Source organism: Colobus angolensis, unplaced genomic scaffold, assembly GCF_000951035.1.
Source record: "Colobus angolensis palliatus isolate OR3802 unplaced genomic scaffold, Cang.pa_1.0 Scaffold190, whole genome shotgun sequence".
Classification (NCBI taxonomy): domain Eukaryota; kingdom Metazoa; phylum Chordata; class Mammalia; order Primates; family Cercopithecidae; genus Colobus; species Colobus angolensis.
Genome location: NW_012115044.1, coordinates 8,126,728 through 8,144,225, shown reverse-complemented (window position 1 = coordinate 8,144,225; position 17,498 = coordinate 8,126,728). Strand labels below are relative to the sequence as shown.

At 33.4% G+C, this 17,498-nt stretch overlaps 1 protein-coding gene across 1 annotated transcript in view; it reads right to left on the bottom strand.

Moving 5' to 3' along the window:
• LOC105510749 (syntaxin-binding protein 5-like) overlaps nucleotides 1-17,498 on the bottom strand; it is a 314,922-nt gene that overhangs the window by 211,222 nt on the left and 86,202 nt on the right. Inside the window, exons 4-5 of the mRNA XM_011940656.1 lie at nucleotides 6,600-6,681; nucleotides 2,869-2,969 (exon numbers count right to left, since the gene is read on the bottom strand). Of these exons, the coding sequence (XP_011796046.1) occupies nucleotides 2,869-2,969; nucleotides 6,600-6,681 (183 nt within the window). The remainder of the gene's footprint in view (nucleotides 1-2,868; nucleotides 2,970-6,599; nucleotides 6,682-17,498) is intronic.

Sequence of the window (17,498 nt, the reverse complement as noted above, 5' to 3'; positions counted from 1 at the left end):
TCCCCAGCCTCACTAGAGAGGCCAAAATACAAGTTCAGTACCAATGTGAGGTACTACACAAAAGACCATGGCCAAGACACATAATCTTCAGATTCTCCAAGGCTAAAATAAAAGGGAAAAAGTAAAAGGCAGCTGGAGAGAAGGAGCAAGTCACCTACAAAGGAAACCCCATTAGGCTAACAGAGGACCTTTCAATAGAAACCTTACAAGCCAGAAGAAATTGGGGGTCTATACTCAGCCTTACTAAAGAAAACAATTTCCAAGCAAGAATTTCATATCCAGCCAAACTGAGCTTCATAAGCCTCGTAGAAATTAGATCCTTTCCAGATAAGCAAATGCTAAGGGAATTCATGACCACCAGACCTGCCTTACAAGCAGTCCTGAAAGGAGTACTAAATATGGAAAGCAAAGACTGTTATAAGCTACTACAAAAACACACTTAGGTATAAAAACTATTGATCCTATAAAGCAACCACATGAACAAGTCTGCACAATAACCAGCTAGAAACATGATGAAAGGATCAAATCCACACATACCAATATTAAACTTGAATGTAAATGGGCTAAATGTTCCAATTAAAAGTCATGGAGTGGCAAGCTTATAAAGAAGCAGGACTGAATGGTATGCTGTCTTCAAGAGGCCCATCTCACATGTAATGACACCCATAGGCTCAATGTAAAGGGATAAAGGAAAATCTAACAAGCAAATGGAAAACAGAAAAAAGCAGGGGTTTCTATTCTAATTTCAGACAAAGCATACTTTAAACCAACAAAGATCAAAAAAGACATGGAAGGACATTACATAATGGTAAAGGGTTCAATTAAACAAGAATACCTAACTTTCCTAAATATATATGCACCCAACACAGGAGCACTCAGATTCATAAAGCAAGCTCTTAGAGACCTATGAAGAGACTTAGATTCCCAACAATAATAGTGGGAGACTTCAACACCCTACTGACGGTTTTTAGACAGACCATCCAGTCAGCAAATTAACAAAGATTTCCAGGATCTAAACTTAACACTTGACCAAATGGAACTATTAGACGTCTACAAAATGCTCTACCCAAAAGGAACAGAATATACTGTCTTCTCATCTGCACATAGCACATGCTCTAAAATCAACCACACAATTGGACATAAAACAATCCTCAGAAAATCTAAAAAAAATGAAACCAGACCAACCACACTCTCAGGCCATAATGCAATAAAAATAAAAATAAATACTAAGAAAATCACTCAAAACCATACAATTGGATGGAAATTAAAAAACCTGGTCCTGACCTTTGGGTAAACAATGAAATTATGGCAGACATCAGGAAATTCTCTGAAACTACTAAGAACCAAGAAAACATACCAGAATCTCTAGGACACAGCTAAAGTAGTGCTAAGAGGAAAGTTTATAGTGCTAAAGGTCCACATCAAAAATTCATAAAATCTCAAATTAGCAACCAAACATTACACCTAGAGAAACTAGAGAAACAATACAAAACAAACCCAAAGCTAGCAAAAGACAAGAAATAACTAAAATCAGAGCTGAAATGAAGGAAACTAAGATGCAAAAAAAAAACATACAAAAAGATCAATGAGTACAAGAGTTGGTTTTTTGACATAAGAAATATGATAGACCACTAGCTAAGCTAAGAAAGAGAAGAAGAGAGAAGATCCAAATAAACAATCATAAGCACCAAAAAAGACATTACCACCAGCCCCACAGAAATATAAAAAACCCTCAGAGACCGCTATGAACACCTCTATGCACACAGACTAGAAAACCTAAAAGAAATTAATATATTCCCGGAAACATACAAACTCCCAAGATTGAGCTAGGGAGAAATTGAATCCCTGGACAGATCAATAAAGAGTTCCAAAATTAAATCAGTAATAAAAAGCCTACCAACCATAAAGGACCCAGGACAAGAATGATTCACAGCCAAATTCCACCAGATGCATAAAGAATAGCTTGTACCATTCTAACTGAAACTACTCTAAAAAAATGAGGAGGAGGAAGTCCTCTCTGACTCATCCTGTGAGGCCAGCTTCATCCTGATACCAAAACCTGGCAGAAATACAACAAAAAAATCTTCAGGCCAATATCCTTGATGAACACAGATGTAAAAATTCTCAACAAAATACTAGCAAACTGAATCCTGCAGCACATGAAAAAGCTAATCAAGCACACTCAAGCAGGTTTTATCCCGGGATGCAAGGTTGGTTTAATAATCACAAATAAATAAATGTGCTTTACTATATAAACAGAATTGAAAACAAAAACCACATGACTATCTCAATAGATGCAGAAAAGGCTTCTGGTACAATTCAATGTCCTTCATGTTAAAAACCCTCAACAAACTAGACATTGAAGGAACATATTTCAAAATAACAAGAGCCATCTATGACAAACCCATAGCCAACATCATATTGAATGGGCAAAAGCTGGAAGCATTCCCCTTGAAAACCAAAACAAGACAAGGATACCATCTCTCACCATTCCTAGTTAACATAGTACTGGAAGTCCTAGGCAGAGCAATCATGCAAGAGAAAGAAATAAAAAGCCTGTAAATATTAATAGGAAGAAAGGAAGTCAAACTATCTCTCTTTGAAGATAATATGATTCTATACATAGAAAATCCCATAATTTCAGCCCAAAAGTTCCTTAAGCTAATAAACATTGCATTAGTAGGTGACTGGATCTATATCAATTATGCATTTTCTACAAAAAAGAAACCACTATGAAAGTAAGCATAAACATTAAATTATTTCTAGCTGTTGAGATTATGAGGGAAAAAGCCTGTCAAGTTAACAAAAACTTGCTCAGGAAATAATTTTGTTGTACATTAAGATATTGTTTAATCCATAGGTTCTTACCGTTCTCGGTTAAATTTAAGAGAATGGAGAATGGCTGGCCTTTTTTGTCTAAGGTTCCACAAATGAAGTGTATCATCTGAACTTGCACTGACCAAGGCACCCTAGAACAAAAAAAATATAAAGTAAGTGTGTGATTTACTTAATTAAGGGTTTTTGTGAAGCACAAACAAGCTAATTTACTCAATTTTTTTACTACCTGAAGAGTTACTTGTGTCTATATAACCCAGAAATATCAGGAAGGATAGGTGCATAAACTTCAATCAGGAAGGGTAAGAATGCTGAAAGTAGAACAGGAAACTGACCCACTGCATTTTGACGGTCAGAAAGACTAGCTTAAGGAATATTTATTTACCAATAGAGAGGATTAATTATTATAGCATCATTATTATCATTAAAGGTTTTTCTTCGGGAAAAAATAGTTTAGGGATTTTTTTTTCTACTATTTACACATATACTACATAGCCTTACAGAGAAGCAAATATTCAATGCAGTCTTACAAAATTGAATACAGGTCATATAAAAATTCTCCTTTGCAAGAATTTTCTGTATATTTGGAAAGTGTATATTCTTCCTAAAAAGTATATTTGGTATAATTTAATTTGCTTCTTATAGCCTAAGAAGCTTCATCAATAGTAAAGGAAAATATCCATAATAAAAGAAAACATTTCTCCAACTAGAATTTAGTATAACTATAAAATTATACTAAGATTCTTTTTATACAGCACTGCCAAATACAAATGAATCCTATTTCATATACAATAGGATATTTTCTACCTCTTAATGTGGCAGAAAGCATATGGACAGATAATAATTATATGCTTAAACTACTTATTTTACTGGGTTAAATCAGATCATTTAAAAATGTTAGAACTTTTACCATAATGACAGTTGACCAGCTGAAAATGTCGATGCTTATCCATTAAAGGATCCTAAATCCAGAGCATTAAATGTGTTCTCTAAGAGTGATCTTTCAGAACCTTGGTTGTCCTGAGATACCTAAAAGGCTTTTTATATTTTCCAAAGTACTTTGTTAGAAGTAATCTCTTATAGTTTACAGTATCAATCACAGATATCCCAATCAGATGCTAGGAAGAACTATATTGAAATCGCTAGCATTTATTTCTTCTTTCTGAATTAGAAGAGAGAAGACAGGAATCTAAATGCCCTTCTATAACAATTTCTAAGCCAAAGAAAAGCTCATGTGTCCTATGATGGGTCTCTTTATATTGGGTACCAGTGATTTTAGTCTCAGAGAGGAATGGCTTTATAAAAATAGAAACATAATCAAACATCATATTCACGAAAATATTTAGAAATTTGTATGATTTGCATATTTGTATCTAATTACCTATATACATGTTCAAAGATGTATATATTGATATATATATCTTAACATGAACTCAGATAATTTCCTGCCATGAAATAGGAGGTATTCTATATATGTCTTGAGAATTTTTGTGTTTGTTTGCCTGTTTTATTTGTATATTGTACATATGCTTCCTATAAACCAACTAGAAATCTATTAGGATTCCTTGAAAGCATTTGATGAGCTACAATTGATTTTTTTGAGATACAGTATACTAGTCTCATTTCCTAGAGAGGTGGAAGTTCACCTGAGATAGGGTGAGGATAGAACATGATATGTAACAACAATAAAACATTCTCTACAAGAGATAGTTACATGCTATACAGAAGATATAACATGCCAAAGGCAAAATGGAATTAAAGTAGCATATATTCAATAATATTTTAGTGTAATACCTAAATAATTCTAGTGAGGAATGCAGTAATTTTTTTTTTTTTTTTTTTTTTTGAGATGGAGTCTTGCTCTGTCGCCAGGCTGGAGTGCAGTGGTGCAGTCTTAGCTCACTGCAACCTCTGCCTCCCAGGTTCAAGCAATTCTCCTGCCTCAGCATCCCGAGTACCTGGGACTACAGGCGTGTGCCACCATGCCCAGCTAATTTTTGTATTTTTAGTAGAGACGGGGTTTCACCATGTTGGCCCGGATGGTCTTGATCTCTTAACCTCGTAATCCACCCGCCTCAGTTTCCCAAAGTGTTAGGATTACAAGCGTCAGCCACCGCGCCTGGCCAGTATTCTTAATTCTGTGATAAAACTGAGACATGATTTATCATCAGAGGGAAGTGAACAATACCACTAAGCCTAACAGCACCAACAGAGACAGACACATGAAAGTAAGCACATCAGCAGAGTGTCCAGGTTCATTTATAAAAGCAAAGTGAACCTACCAAAAGCACTATAAAGATCTGTGAAAATATTTAAAACTAAGAATAGAAAAACCAGTCAGGTCAGAAACTGGGAAGTTGGGAAAAGATACAGAAACTTTGTGTGAGGTACATAGGGCGAGTAGTTCAGGATAAATGATGTGAACAAGGCAAGGAGGTTGAAGGCTTGTCTTTATTTATTCTTAGTTATGTACCATAGGGGCAAACTTAGGACCTGGAAGACAAATCTGAAAGGATCAGACCCAGTAAAAATCATATGGAAACAAATTATGCCTGTAAGTGCATATCCATGCAGAAGGCAAAAAGCTGAGATCCCTCAACAAGGAGCTACAGAGTAGCACTGAGACCTCAAGAAGCCTGACATTCTAGATAATAATGAGCAGTTATTACAATGAAATATTTTTCAAATGTTTTCTTTACCTTCCTTTCCCATTTCAGTACCCCACAGCAAGTGTGCCTACATTGTGAAATATGCTAGGTTTGTCAATAAAGAGGATCTCACAGTCTTCTGAGAAAGATTTTGAGCCAAGAGAAGTGAAAAGTGAACATTTGCCAATATCTTTCTTGCCTCGGGTTATCTCTGATATGAAGTTCTATGAGACATTTTACCCACATTTACAATGTAAGTTCTTAGGAAGATATACAGATATAGATATATGCAAATATATGCCGACACTATGAAAGATCATTGTCATGCCGTGAAAAAATAACCAAACTTTTTTTTTCCGAGGCACTGAGTTCAATCTTCTAAGTGCCTGCATTTGGCATGGCACAAACTTTTAAAGCATTTTTGCATTGACTGGCTCACTTAATATAAAATAAGCTCTAGAAGACTCTAATTTCCACTATAAAAATCTGATTCAAGAAAGCCTCAAGTAGCCTTCTACTAATGTAATATCTGCAACCTCTCTGAGCTTCATAAATACATATTTTGTTTTCAGAGAGTTCCTTATCACCATAATTTTATAAAAATGTAGATAGAGAGCTAATTCCCATAATAGCTATGGACACAAAATAAATACAAATGCATATCTATTCCAACAGATGCATTTGGAGATACATACAGATAAAAGGGCCCATATGTATATAAGCAAAAAGATCACTTCAGGGAAGATAAAGATAAAACATGAAGTTAGGCCTTGGTTAAAAAATGTAAGTTGGTGGGAAGTGAGTGGATAGAAAAAAAGATTAGTGGCCAGTGAAGCAATCAAAGGACATTAGGATTTTTTAAAAAATTTAGACAATTAAACTAAATTATGCTATATAGTAACAATAACAGAATATGATATATACAATCTTTTTTCTTTAGAATTTAATAAATAAACCAATACAGGAGTACAGTCTTTTGTGAAAAATGTAATCAGAAGTAATATCGAATGCATATATATTTAAGCATTTAGAATCACAGTATTTAAAAATTACATTAACTGATTCACTGTGTAGTGGGGGAGTGTGTGATTTAAGTAGTCAAAAAATAATCCTTACCTCATTGATCAAAAATTGGAGCTGTAGGACAGCTGCGCCACTTTCATGTTGGCAATAGCAATCAACACCAGGTCTCCCGAGTCTAATATAATAAAAGTCAAGGATTCTAACATTTTAATTAGCACCAATATTAATGAGTAAAGAAACTAACTTATTTAGCATCAGATGTTTTGCTTTTTAGTTTCCCTTATTTTTTATAAATAGTTGAAAAATCTTACTCTTAGTAGATGTAAGTTAAATTGTATAGCTCAGATGTTTAATACTCCAACAATTTGAAAAATAGAAAGACAGTAAGGAATTTGAGAGACAGCAGCTTTTTCCATGAAGTTAAAAAAGAATTGGGAATCCAGATACACCTCATTTAAGATATTATAATTGATTAAACACTTTTTTCACTAAAATAAATTCAAAATGAGTCAATAATTTGACATAATTAAATCATAAGATGAGTTAAAAAAGACACAGGTAAATATGTTGATAATCTTGACATATAAAAAATCTTCTAAGCATAATTTAAAACCCAAAGATCATAAAGAAATTGATTGACATAATTGACTAAATAAAAGTATAAAATATCTACATAGAAAAACATGACAAATAAGGTAAAAAAACAAGAAAATTAGAAAATAAATAGTAACAAGTCATCTACGCTATACTACATAACATATAGGGAAGAGACAGAGAGAAAAAAAGGAAGGAGGAGGAATGGAGGTTAAAAAAAGGAATGAGAAAACACCATATAACAAAATTTACTTACATATTCTATACCAAATGATCTGATATATATGTATATTTACTTATCATTTGTTTGCTTGCATAAAGATATAAATTAGATGACAGTCTCCACTTATGGTCATAATGAGGAACGTGGGCCAGTTCTACTCACTACCTAAAACAATTAAAAATCTTACCAAATTTATGTAACAAATTTTAAGACACTGCACATCAGGTAGGAAATGACAATGATCCCCGAAAGAAAGAAAATATATAAGGCGAGGCTTATGATAGCGCCCCAGTTTACTGCCTAGAGAGAATTTCAAGACTCCAGCACAAGGAGGGGGAACCCAGATAAAATCTAGCAGGCCTACTGAGTAAGGAGACAGAACTAACAGTCTAGGGAGGCCAGGGACAACTAGAGTTCATAGGGTTAAGTAGCAAAGAAGAAAATGTGACACAAAAAGAGCTCTAGAGATTTGAAGAAGGGTCCTCCTCAAATCTTTAGCTAAGTACTAATGAAGGAATAAGTTTGAGGAAACTACCTGAGACTGAGGAAAGAACAAACCAAGAAGAAAAAGCATACATCTTGAAAAAGAAATCAAGAAAACAAACCGAAAGCAAACTTTATATTGAGGCAAGAATTTTTCATGTTCCCACCAGCAAAAGTGCAAGCCCTCAGAATTCACATGCAAAGTACTCAGAGAATATTACCTCAGTATGAGGAAAAATTCCTCCCTAAGATAAAGACTGCTCTGGTTCTGCTTACCAATACTTAAAACCAGGTTACAAAAGGATCAAACTATTCCACATAACTTAACTGCATACTAAACAAAGATCAAGGATAATTATACAAATACAAAAACCTTTAGCACTCAAAAAGGTAAAATTCAAGAGGTATGCCATTCAATGCAGAGAACTAAAAAATATATTGTAACAAGGAGAAATATCAATAGAAGATACCCAGAAATAAAACAGGATAGAAATAATAGACAGAGATAGTAAAACACTTATTATACTACACTGCATATGTTGAAGAAGGTAGAGAGGAGATTGAGCATATTAAGTAGATACACAGAAGATAGATCTATCTATCCATCCATCTATCTACCTAACTATCTCAAATAGAATATCTAGAGATTTTTTAAAAAAATACATTGAAGATTAGTGAACTTGAAAATAAGTCAAGAAAAACTATCCAAAATATAACACAGAGAAAAAAATAACTCAGGCATAGAGGAAGAACAGCACACCAATGAACTGTGGATCACTGTCAAATGGCCTAATTAGTTATAATTTGAGTAATAAAAAAGAGAAAGAGGAGGGAGAGAAGAGATAAAATATTTTTAAAAATAATGACCAAAATTAAATTGTCTTCAAAAATGAAACTGAAATAAAGACACTTTTCAGACACACAAACCTGAAATAACTCATTCTGAAAAGACCTGCACTAAAAGGAATGTTAAAGAGGGTCTTCAGGCAAAAGGGAAATGATATCAAATAGTATCTGGATATACAAAAAGGAATAAAGAATATTTAAAATGATAAATATATGGGTAAATATAAAATACAAGTTATCTTTAAAAGATAATTTACTGTTTAAAGCAAAAATAATAATAGTACATTTGTGGTTTATAGCATATGTAGAAGCAAAATGATGTTAACAATATCACAAAGGCCAATAGTAGGAGAAATAGAAACTTTACTATTGTACCATTCATAAAGTAGTATAACATTAATTGAAGGTAAACTTTGATAAGGTACAGCTGTACACTATTAATATAAATCATAAGGCAATCACCAGGATTATTATAGCTAAATTAGCCAACAAAGGAGACAAAATGAAATCACTAAAAAGTTTAACAAAAAATCAGGCAGAACATTGTTGGGGGGAACTAAGAACTAGCAAGATAAGTAGAAAACAAAGAGCAAGATGGTAGGTTTATACCCAGCCATACCAATACCACATTAAACGCAAACAGGGTAAACACCCCATTTAAAACGCAGTGATTGTCAGAGAAGACAAAAATGCAAGACCTAAGTATGTGGTTTGAACACAAACCTCCTTTAAATATATACAAATAGGTTAAAAGTTAAAACATGGAAAATTATACACCATGCTAACATTAATCAAGATATAGGTGGAAAGATATATTAATATACAGTAAAGTTGATTTCAGAACACAGAACATTACCAGGGTTAAAGGTGGTCACTTCATAATAAGAAGTGGGTCAAATTATTTTAAAAAAACATAAAAATCCTAAATTATACACCTAATTACAGAGCTTAAAATACATGATACAAAAATGATAGAACCACAAAGAGAAACAGATGAATTCACAATTATAGTTGGAATTTTTAACACCTCTTTCTCAATAACTAACATAAGACAAAATCAGTAAAAATGAAGAAGACATAAATAAAAGACTATCAACCAACTTGACCCAATTGGCATTTATAAAACACACAACCCAAAAAGGGCAGAATACGTATATTTTTGAAGTATAAAAGAAACAATTACTAAGAGATAAAATATTTTGAACTATAAAACAAGCATCAAAACATTTGAAAGTACTGAAATATAAAGATATAGTTTCTGACCATAATTGAATTAGAAATTAATAACATCCAGAAAACTCTCCAAATGTTTGAAAATTAAATTACAAACTACTAAATAAACATTGATTAAAAAAACCATAAGAGTAATTAGATAATAATTTAACACACTAATAAAAATATAGCATACCAAAGGTGTGAGATGCAGCTAAAGTGGCACTTTGAGAAAAATTTAGAGCAAAGAAAAATATCTTGAATTATGTAAGCTTTCATCTTAAGAAGCTAGAAAAAGAAGAGCAAATTAATATCAAAACCAGAAAAAAAGAACAATAATAAAGATGATCAGATAAATCAGTAAAATAGAAACAGATTAACAATTTAAAAAAGAGTGAAACCAAAAGCTGGTTTGAAAAATTCAATGAAATTAATTAACCTTCAGCCAGAGTGATCAAGGTAAAAAGAAATAACACACATTTCCTTTATAAGGAAAGGAATATTACCAAAAAAACTTTAGAAATTAAAAAGACAACAAACAAATATTATTTACAAAATTATGCCAATAAATTTGACAATCTAAATGAAATGGACAAATTCCCAGAAAGACACAAATTACCCAAGGAGAAGCAGGAAATTTAACAGCACTATACAAATTAATGCAACTAAACAAATTAATTCTAATTAAAATTATTTCCTCAAAGAAAACTCCAGGTCAAGATACCATTACTTATAAAATAAAATCTATGATACATTTAGAGGAAAAAATAATGCCAATTCTATAAAATTCCTGCAGAAAAATTGAGAGGAAGAAAGATTTTCTGACTCATTCTATAAAAATACTTTTACTCTAATACCACATCATGACAAATGATATCATAAAACAAGAAAACTTCAGACTAATATCTCTCATGAATATAGATTCAAAAAATACCAATAAAAAATGTTGGCAAATTGAATACAACAACATATAAAAAGCCTATAGTGCTTCATAAGGCCAAGGCAGGAGGATCACTTGAGGCCAGGATTTACAGACCAGCCTGGGCAACAAACATAGCAAGACCCCATCTCTACAAAACTTTAAAAAATAATAAAATTAGCTGGGTTCAATGGCACATACCTGTGGTCACAGATAATAAGGACGGTGAGGCAAGAAGATTGCTTAAGTCCAGGAGTTTAAGGTTATAGTGAGCTCTGATCACACCTCTGCACTCCCATCTGGATGACAGAGTAGAGCCTTTCAAAAAAAAGAAAGAAAGAAAAAAAAAAAAGCCACCAGGTGTGGTGGCTCACTCCTGGAATCCCAATACTTTGGGAAGCCAAAGCAGAATGATTGCTTGAAGCCACGAGTTCAAGACAAGTCTGGCCAACATAGTGAGACCCCATCTCTACAAATAAGATTTTTGAAAAATTAGCTGTCCATGATGATGGATGCCTGTAGTCCCAGCTACTCAGCAGGCTTAGGTGGGAGAATTGCTTGAACCCAGGAATTTGAGGCTTCGGTGAGCTATGACCATGCCACTGAACTTGAGCCTGGGTGACAGAGAAAGACCTCATCTCTAGAAAATAAATGGATTTTAAAAATGTTTAAAGAATTATATAATATAACCAGTGGGATTTATGCCAGGAATGCAATGTTGGTTGAACATTTTAAAAATCGATCAATGTAAGTCATCCTATCAACTGAAAACAAAACCAATCATTTTGATAGATACAGAAAAAGCTTTTGACAAAATTTAAGATGCTTTCATAATAAAATATCCCAGCAAACTAGGAAAAGTGAACTTCCTCAATCTGATTAAGTGTATTTAAGGAAAATTTGTACATTATTCTTAACAGCAAGAGGAACGATACTTTCTACCTAGGATATGAATAAAGCAAGAATCATCTATCATTATTTCTATTTACTATCATGCTAGATACTAGAAGTACTATCAAGTACATTAAGGTGAGAAAAATAAATAAAAAGCATGCAGGCTGGAAAGGAAGACAACTCTATTTGTAGAAAACATAAAATTTATATAGGAAAACAACAAGAAAGCCATAAAATATAACTGAAACAAATAAATGACACGGTTGTAGAATGCAAAATCAATTTTTTTTTTTAAAATGGAGTCTCACTCATGTTGCCCAGGCTAGAGTATACTGGCACAATATCAGCTTACTGCAAACTCTGTCTCCTGAGTTCAAGCGATTCTCCTGCCTCAGCCTCCCAAGTAAGTGGGATTACAGGAGCCCACCACTATGCCCAGCTAATCTTTATAGTTTTAGTAGAGATAGGATTTCACCATGTTGGCTAGGCTGGTCTCAAACTCCTGACCTCAAGTGATCTGCCCATATCAGCCTCCCAAAGTGCTGGGATTACAGTTGTGAGCCACCATGACCAGCCCCCAAATTTTTAAATCAAATGTAATTCTATCTACTAGCAAAGACCAATTATATATTAAGAAAAATTCATTTAAAACAGCATCAAGAAATACTTTGGAATAAGTTTAACAAAAGATATTTTAAGATCTGTTCACTGAAAGCTATAAAATATTACAAAGAGAAATTAAAGACCAAAACAAATGAAGATGTTCAAGACTCAATATTGTTAAAATGACAACTTTCCTTAAATTCATCTAGATTCATTAAAATGACCATACTTTCCAAAGCAATCTACAGATTCAATGCAATTTCTATCAAAATACTAATGTCATTTTTCACAGAATTAGAAAAAAACTCTTAAAATTCATATGGAACAAACAAAAATGCCAGAATAGCCAAAGCAATCTTAAGCAGAAAGAACAAAGCTGAAGACATAACATTGCCTGACCTCACATTATACTACAAAGCTACAGTAACCCAAACAGCATGATATTGATATAAAAATAGACACATATATCAATAGAACAGAATCGAGAACCCAGAAATAAAGCCACATGTCTACATCCAACTGATACTTGATAAAGTAAATGAAAACATACACTGGGAAAAGAACATTGTTTTCAATAAACGGTGCTGGGAAAATTGGATTTCCATATGCAGAAACATGAAACTGGACCCCTATCTCTCACTATATACAAAAACCAACTCAAGATGGAGTAAAGACTTAAATGTATGACCTCAAACTATAGAACTACTAGAGGAAAACTTGGGAAAACTCTTCTGGACATTGGCCTAGGCAAAGGATTCATTATTAGGACCTCAAAAGCAAAAGCAACAAAACCAAAAATAGACAAGTGGGGCTGAATTAAAATAAAACCTTCGGACAGCAAAGGAAGCAATGAACAGAGTGAACAGCCAACCTGCAGAATGGGAGAAAATATGCACAGACTATACTGCGGATTAACATCCAAAACCTACAAGGAACTGAAACAACTCAACAACAGTAAAACAAATAACTCCATTAAAAAACAGGCAAAGGACATGAACAGGCATTTTTTCCAAAAAAAAAAGACCTGCAAATTGCCAGCAAGCATATCAAAAATGCTCTACAACACTATTCATTAGAGAAATACAAATTAAAACCACAATGAGATATCTTCTTATGTCAGAATGACTATTATTTAAAAGTCAAAAAATAACAGAAGTTGGCAAGGATGTGGAGAAAAGGCAACACTTATACATTGTTGGTGGGAATATAAACTAGTACAAACTCTATGGAAAATAGTATGGATATTTTTCAAAGAAGTAAAAATATAACTACTATTCAATCCAGCAATCCCACCATTAGTTATCTACCCAAAGGAGAAGAAATCATTATACCAAAAAGATAACTGCACTTATAAGTTTATTGCAGCACTATTCACAATAGCAGATATGTGGAATCAATCTAAGTGTCCATTAATGGATGATTCAATAAAGAAAATGTGAGCTAGATAGGTACATAGACGGATGGATATACAGATGATATAGGTACAGCTATATAGAGAGATATATAATGGAATACTATTCAGCCATGAAAAATGAAATCATATCTTTCGCAGCAACATGAACGGAATTAGAGGCTGTTATCTTAAGTTAGATCAACTCAGATACTGTCAAATATTACAGTCTCACTTACAGATGGGAGTTAAATAACGCGTGCACATGGACATAAAGTGTGAAATAATAGACATCGGACACTCAGAAGGGTGAGAGGGAGGAGGATGAGGGATGAGAAATTACTTGATGGGTATAATGTATACTATTTGGGTAATGGTTACACTAAGAACTCAGAATTCACCGCTATGTAGTATATTCATGCAACAAAACTGCACTTGTACCCCTTAAATGTATATAAATTTAAGAGAGAAAAAAAACCAAAGAAACCAATGGTTTCTGTCTTGTTTATATCACTAACCTCCATTTGCTACCTAGAGAGTGGCATTTTAAAGACACTCATTTTAAAATAATATCCAAAGCCTAGTTTCCTAGTGCTATTTTAGTAGTTACTATCCAAAAGACTTGCATAGAATCAATTTTTTAAAACATAGAAATGGCATGAGAAAATACCATTTTTAATAAGAGTTAAAATATTTCAAGATCTTTCAAGTATTTCTTAAAGCAGTAATTTATTAATCAGTTTAATTCATGTTTTCACAGTCTGATACTTTTCAGTGGTGACATTTAGTTTATATAATTATAACAAATGTTCATAAAACTCAAAATATATAATTTTATAAAAAACACTATAATTTATCCTTCAATTATGAAAAAAAGGTTCTTAGTTACAAGAATATATAACAGTTAATGCTAAAATTACAACTACACTTACAGATTACTTGGTAATATATTGGTTTAACACCAAGTGGGTAAACATACCATAAAAATTACATGAATTTATTACCTAGTGGCTAATAAGGTCACAAATAACAACTTTCTAGTAGCTAAATTCAATTATCACTTTTAAATCTTTATCTAATTTGATCCCTATTGGAATATTTGACTTTATAATCAAACCTTTCTACATGATACATTCTTCTTCCTTTGGCTTTTTATAATAACAAGACTCTCCAATTTCTTTCTTTCTGGCCATCGCTTCTCAAGTTCCCTTGGGAAATTATTTTTCTCTACTTCTTATATATATTTTCCTACATTCTTTTCTAGACCTACTTCTTTTCATACCTTACTCAATCCTCCTGGGACATCTCAGCCTTCAATTACCATTATATGTTTATGATTCCCAAATCTTTATCTGCAGTTCAGAATTCTTCCCCAAATTTCAGAAAATGTATCTAAATACCTAGTAGATTACTCTACTTGCATGTACCACAAAAATCTTATATTTAGCATGTAACAAACTGGTTATCTTTCCTACCAAAGCCTGCTTTGCTTTTTTTGTATCCTATCTCAGTGAGTGGCAAAACCATCCACTAAGATGGTCAGGCCTATAATCCATTATTCTATTCCAAATCCAACATATTATGTTAGTCAATTCTACTTTTAAGTATCTCTTGAGTACATCTATTTTTGCCCATTCTTAATGCTACTATCAAATCTTTCACATTGCAACTCCTTAACTGGTCTCCTTGTGTAGTGGTTAATTTTATGCCCATTTAGGTACCCAGTTTTTGACCAAACACCAATCTAAATCTTGCTATTAAGATACTTTTTATGTGATTAATATTTAAATCAGCAAACTCTGAGTACAGTAGGTTACCCTTCATAATATGGATGGGCCTTCTGTTGAAGGAATGGCATTTCCACAATGAAAATCTCCTGCCATGAAAATAATATCCAAATTCTCTATGGGGTTTTAATCATGTGGTTTACGGGGTGTTTCATGAACTGGTTGCTGCTTATCTTTCAGCCTTTTCCTTCTCTGAGTAATTCTTACATGCAATAAAGATACAGTGGGAGAAGAGATCATAATTTATTTTAAGAGTGTCAATACAATCTACATTAGGTCAATTCTATAGCATGGTTTGCGATGTTGTTCTTGGAAGCCTGTTTGAACTCATTTTTCCAACTCTCCCAGTAAATTACCCAATATCCTTTTAATAAACTCCCTAGGACTTAAAGTATAACAAAAATAAATAAATCAATAAATATTTAAAAAATAAAAAATAAATAAATAAAAATTAAAAAATAAACTCCCTTTCTTTCTTGGGGAAAGGGGAGTTACTGCTTTATTTGATCAAGTTTAAAAAGCCACTGAGTTCTCCTAAAATATTGATTCTCAAGCTTTATCATGCATCAAAATAATCTAGAGGACATGTTAATACACAGATGGCTGAGCCCTACCCTGAGAATTTCTGATACAGTAGTTCTAGGGTGGGGCCTGGGAATTCTGGAAATTTTTTTTTTTATACTTTGAGTACTGGGATACAGGTGCAGAACGTGCAGGTTTGTTACACAGGTATGCATGTGCCATGGTCGTTTGCTGCAACCATCAACCCGTCACCTACATTAGGTATTTCTCCTAATGCTATCCCTCCCCTAGTCCCACACCCCACAACAGGCCCCGGTGTGTGATGTTCCCCACCCTGTGTCCATGCGTTCTCATTGTTCAACTCCCACTTATGAGTGAGAACATGCAGTGTTTGGTTTTCTGCTCCTGTGTTAGTTTGCTGAGAATCATAATTTACAGCTTCATCCATGTCCCTGAAGGGGACATGAACTAATCCTTTTCTATGGCTTCATAGTATTCCATGGTGTATATGTGCCACATTTTCTTTTTTCTTTTTTTTTCCAAATTTTAAAAGAAGCTTTATTATGAGTAAAACACTATCAACCAGCACTGCATACTACAGAGAAATACTTTGTGAAAAAGACAAGACCATTGATATGGCAAACTTCACTGTTGTCTTATTTTTTTTAATTGCCAGAGCCATGCCAATCTTCAGCAACCACCACTCTGATTAGTTGGCAGGTATCAGCATCAAGGCAAGACCCTCCACAACAAAAAGATTATAGCTCACTGGAGCCTCAAATGATCGTTAGCAGGTTTTATTTTATTTATTTATTTCTTTTAGCAATAATGTATTTTTAATTAAGGTGTGTACTTTTTTAAACACAATGGTACCACACACTTAATAGACTGTAGTATATGGTAAATATAACTTTTATATGCACTAGGAAACAATAAAATTTCTATGACACACTTTATTGCAATATTTGTTTTCTTGCATGTGTGGTGGTTGAGAACCAAACCTACAATATCATTCAGGTATGCCTGTGTGTGTGTATATATAGAGATACATATATACACATACACACATATATGTATGTGTGTGTATACATACATATATTATATAAAATATATGTATATGTATCTATCTTGGTTTTCTTTTTCTTATTATTATACTTTAAGTTCTAGAGTACATGTGCATAACGTGCAGGTTTGTTACATATGTATACTTCTGTCATGTTGGTGTGCTGCACCCATCAACTCATCAACACCCATCAACTCATCAGCACCCATCAACTCGTCATTTACATCGGGTATAACTCCCAAAGCAATCCCTCACCCCTCCCCCCACCCCATGATAGGCCCCGGTGTGTGATGTTCCCCTTCCCGAGTCCAAGTGAACTCATTGTTCAGTTCCCACCTATGAGTGAGAACATGTGGCATTTAGTTTTCTGTTCTTGTGATAGTTTGCTGAGAATGATGGTTTCCAGCTGCATCCATGTCCCTATAAAGGACACAAACTCATCCTTTTTTATGGCTG